At 57.6% G+C, this 4,516-nt stretch overlaps 1 protein-coding gene across 1 annotated transcript; it reads right to left on the bottom strand.

Annotated features, from left to right (window-relative positions):
• Window positions 1–209: 209 nt before the first annotated feature.
• Window positions 210–4,279, bottom strand: J7T55_005949 (LsmAD domain-containing protein; the record flags this gene model as incomplete). Its single annotated transcript, XM_053138938.1, has 6 exons — window positions 210–418; window positions 494–2,715; window positions 2,769–3,138; window positions 3,199–3,427; window positions 3,692–3,831; window positions 4,129–4,279. 6 exons carry the CDS (start codon window positions 4,277–4,279, stop codon window positions 210–212), a joined length of 3,321 nt encoding a protein of 1,106 aa, XP_053000719.1.
• Between the last annotated feature and the right edge of the window lie 237 nt (window positions 4,280–4,516).

The raw sequence follows: 4,516 nt of genomic DNA, 5'->3' as shown, positions 1-4,516 counted from the left end.
TCAAGCCCGTCGAGATGCGCTATGACGGAGGCGGGTGTAGATGATGAGCATGTTGAAGACTGCGCCATGGTCATTCGAGGGTAACTGTAAACACCGCTGGAACCCGAAATGTCCTGGTATCGATGTAGAAGACTGAAGATGTATTGATATTGATCTTCAAGCAAGGGCCAGGACGATGTCAACCAGGGCAAACCAAGAAGAAAAGGTCATCATTTAGCTGCCTCTTGCGTCTCAGGGGTCCGGGCCTGGGGAAGCGCAGGGCCACTATGACTCGTTGCTGGTCCTTGATGGGGGCCGGTGAAATTCTTACCACCATAGCCATTGCCTCGGTGTTGCTGAGGCCCAAAGTGGTGAATTTGTTGAGGACTGCTTCCGAGCTGCTGCGGTCCAGGGTTGCTATGTACTCTCACGTTGCCCACTTCGAGACGTCGTTAGTATTGACGGCCCGACGAGCTGTATCGCCTGTTGTTATTGTTGTTGTTGTTGAACTTACTTTGGCCGGGCTGCTGCGGTGCGAAGACGGGCTGTTGGTATGGAGGCATCGTGCCGGGGCTCATGCCGTACATGTGTTGGCCTTGCTGAGACCCTTGATGAGCCATCATCGGCGCAGCTGGCCGTCCGGGGCTTGGATATCCATTAGAGCCAGGCATTGCCGGGGGAGGCACTGGTCCGGGGGGCATGAACTGTGGGTGACCACCCGGTGCGTACATCGGCATCTGAGGGCCGCCTTGCATGAGGGGAGAAGGTGCAGTCATGTACTGAGGACCCATCATCATGGGCCCCCCCATCTGGGCGTGTTGTTGGGGCATGTACTGTGGGTTCTGCGCAAAGTTCCGCATTTGCGGCGTCATCTGCGGAGCACCCGGATTTACGAACCCGGGCATGACGGGTTGCGAATAACCCAAGTGGGCTGGAGAGTTCATGTTATTAGGGTAAGCCATTGGGACTTGCCCTGGCCTAGGCGACGCATATGACTGTGCCGAACTTGAAGGCATCATCCTATTGGCGTCCTCACCATTGTTGAACGGCATATGAGGCGCATGCACCGGCTGACCGGCATGCATTTGCAGAGGTGGCATGTGCGGTGACTGTCGAGGTCCGACGTTGTGCGCCCCCTGCTGGAGGTGGAATGGGAGCTGATGCTGGTGTGGCATCTGAGGTGCCACTGGAGCAGGGTTTGGAGTGGGCATGGCACCAGCGTAGGGCGGCGGGCGTTCGAACAGCTGCTTGTAGCTGATCTTTTCCTGCTTGTCGTCTCCATCCGACACGTTATGCCATGTAGGCGGAGTGTCGAATGCGGGCCGCAACCCTCCATTCTCCTCCCATGCGCGGCCGCCTGTTGAACCCTGCTTGAAAGACTGCACGTGACTGAGCGCGAAGCACTTCTTAAAATCGATTGGCTTCACCTTGCGCTTGACCACTGGGCCGGTGACTGGCGTGGAGCTGCCCTGCCCCTCGACATTGTTCAGAGCAGAGCGCGGACTAGAGGCCGCGCTAGGGCCTGTGGGATAGAATGGCTGTGCGTTCGGTCTGAACTCCTGCGTATTGGGATTCAGCCTTGGACCAGGGCCCATGTGGTTCGGCGGCAGGCCAGTGTGACGTGGAGGGAATGAAGGGTTCATGCTGTTCGCGGGGCCTGTCGGGGGCATGCGCATGTCTGGCTGCATGTGGGGAGGTGGCTGCGACATCCTTTGTTGCTCCGCGCTGCGAAGACGTTGGGATAGGTGGCCAGCCTGCTGATGTTGACGAGGCACGTTCTGGCCGGATGAGCGATCGCCGCGGAATTGCTGTGGATATGATCCTGGGGCGTAAGACTGCCGGTTACCAGGGTGCCGGTTCGGCCCTGCAGCAGAGTTCGCATGTTGCGGTGCAACACCGGGGCGGGCAGCACCGCTGGCGGCGGCGGCGGCCGGCGTACTGGCCGTGGTTGCGGTAGCTTGATCTGCAGCTGGCTTCGATTGCCCTGGTTTGGTGGTGGTGACTTCCTTCTCTTTCGTAGCAACAGGGTCTTTCTTCGCGTCTTCCTTGGCCTTGCGCGATTCCTCAGCATTCTTGAGGGCCTTGGCCTGGATCTCCTGTTGTTTCTTTGGATCTTTGGCAATGATCCCGATTAAGTCATTGGGAACGGGTGTGCCCAGCTTGAAGCTGTCGGCGAATTTCTTCAGCTCGATCAACTTGACTTCCTTGTCTGCCTTCGCCTTGGTGCTGCGCGCCTTCTCTGCAACCTGTCGCTCTTTGCTTGCAAAATTCTTGAAAGAGCTGAGGACAGTCTGCTCTATTGTAGTGGACGTCGGCTTGGTGTTCTCCTTGGCTGCGGGCGAGGTTGTACGTGCGGCAGCTGCGGCAGGTCGCAAGGTCGAAGCAGGCTTCTCAGCGGGCTTCGACTCAGACTGGCCCTTCTCCGTTTCCTTCGGCTTGTTGTCATCCTTGATCGCCTCGGTCTTGACCTCACTCTTAGCTTCGGCAGCCTTTGACTCGCTGTTCTGGGTAGCAGGAGTCTTGGACGAGCTTGGGGGAGCCACCTTCGATTCATCAGGCTTGGGAGTAGGTTGCTTGCTCGGACCGCTTCTCAGCTGCGACGAGATGATTGCAGGGTCGACCGGTGCTCCCTTCACGGTTGACTGAGCAGTTGGTGCGCGACGCGCCGGGGGCGTGTACTTGTTCGGGTTCTGGTTGCCGAGAGGAGGGAAGTCTGGCCGCTTGACTCCGCTGTATCTGTAGGATTGTCAGCGTTGAACAGAAAAGTCAGTACGAGGGATTGGCCGTACTTGTCTTCTTCGTCTACACCGCCGTCGGCAGGTCCGACGTAATCCATCACACGCTCCTCGGCCACGTGAGATGAGACCGGGTTGCTGCGCTCGATCTCGCGAGCGAGCTGGTCAGCTTTGGCCATCCTCGCCTTGTAGCTCGGGTGGCTTCGATCAATCTGTGTTGTGTAGATGTTCTCGTCGTAGTCTGTCTTTAGGCCGAACTTCTCCTCGTTGGCTGCGAATTGATCCCAAGGCTTGTTGTCTGTGGGTTTCTCCAAACTGCCATCTACGTCGCCAGGGGCATCGGCGACCCACCTTTTGAGCTCGCGCTGCCCGCCGAAACGCTCGCCAGAGATACTGCTATCTGTTTGGAAGCCTGCCCTGTTGCCTTTGAGGGGAATCAGCGGATGAACCACGGACAAGCGGGCCATTGTGTGTGTGTGTTTACCATTGCGACTGTTCTGGTTTCCACCTAGGACGCGAGCGTCCGCGATGTTGCCCCGTGCAAAAGACATATTGTTCTGCTGTCTCTTAGTCGAGCCGTTCATCGCGTCAGCAGAGCCGGCCTTCTTCTGCTGAACCATCTTCAAATGGCAGCTGGATGGGTTCGTTGGGCTGTTGGCATATATGCCCTCGAACTCGGCGCCGTTGTCGAGAGTGATCTGGACTCGATTGCCCTGTCAACAGAGATGGTAAGTATCGTATCTCGGTAGAAAGCCACAGACTGCAAGTCACGGTTTGCCTGTGGCTGTGTTCGGGAGAAAGGTCTGGAGCAAAAGGAGCGTCGACGTCTGGTGTTGTGTGAAGCTACGGTGAAATTGAAGCCAGGTGTGACAGCACAGCTGGGAATGGGTGGATCCGAGTGGGTCCGGTCCACGCGAGGCAAAGAAGCCAGGGCGCAAGGGGAATGCCGGCTCGAAGCGATTGGGTCACCAACTTACCTCTCTCACGCGATTGAAGAAGTTGACCAATACTGGCTTGTTGGCCACCGAGTTGGATTGGTTCTGCTGTTGAGGACTATTCGAACGACCCGTGATCTTGGGGTTGGCAGTCGTCCACGCCTTCTGCTGCGGCGTGGGTGCTGGCTGTCTTCAGAGCTGGTCAGTTTGGGGCGCCAAGCAGGGTCCGACAATGGCACGGTCAATGTGTAGGCATGCATCCACATGGGCCAGGAACACCGAGCGCAGCACAAGCATCCAACGACGGCGACGACAGGTGGAGGCTGCAAGGAGATGGGGCATGCGCCTCTGTGTTCTTTGTTGTCGGAAGCGAGAAACGGGCGATGTGACAGGGGGAGGTAAGAAAACCAAAAAAGATTTGGGGGGGCGGGCAAGTCTCGTGTCTCACCTCGTGGTCGGACTGGAATTACTTTCGGGACCTTTGGATCTTGTATCGCCGAGTTTGCTGCTGTACAATGGGCGTGTCGTGGCAATTGCAGCGCCCTTGGATTCGGAGACGCGAGATTGCGCAGTCGAGAGGCTGGCAGCAGCTGGTTTGGATGCAGTTGTCGTTGCTCCCTTTTCGTCCATTACAGGTCCCAGACTACTCTGCGCGCCGGTGACAAGTTGAACCCTGTCTCAACGACCGGTGGGCTAGACTTGATCGAGCGATGGTTGGCAGAGAGGATGAGAATGGCGTGCTGTGAGTGGGTGGCCGCTTGGATGTGGCCGCCCAGGTACTGTGCGACCCGGCTTAGGCTTTGGGACGGAGGTTTGGGGTGCTATGGGGGGAATCAGTATGCGATGCAGAGCAAGACTGGTGTTTGT

Source organism: Diaporthe amygdali (genome assembly GCF_026229845.1).
Source record: "Diaporthe amygdali strain CAA958 chromosome Unknown NODE_1_length_4327563_cov_65_473760, whole genome shotgun sequence".
In the NCBI taxonomy this organism is placed as follows: domain Eukaryota; kingdom Fungi; phylum Ascomycota; class Sordariomycetes; order Diaporthales; family Diaporthaceae; genus Diaporthe; species Diaporthe amygdali.
This window is presented reverse-complemented; position numbering and strand designations above follow the sequence as displayed.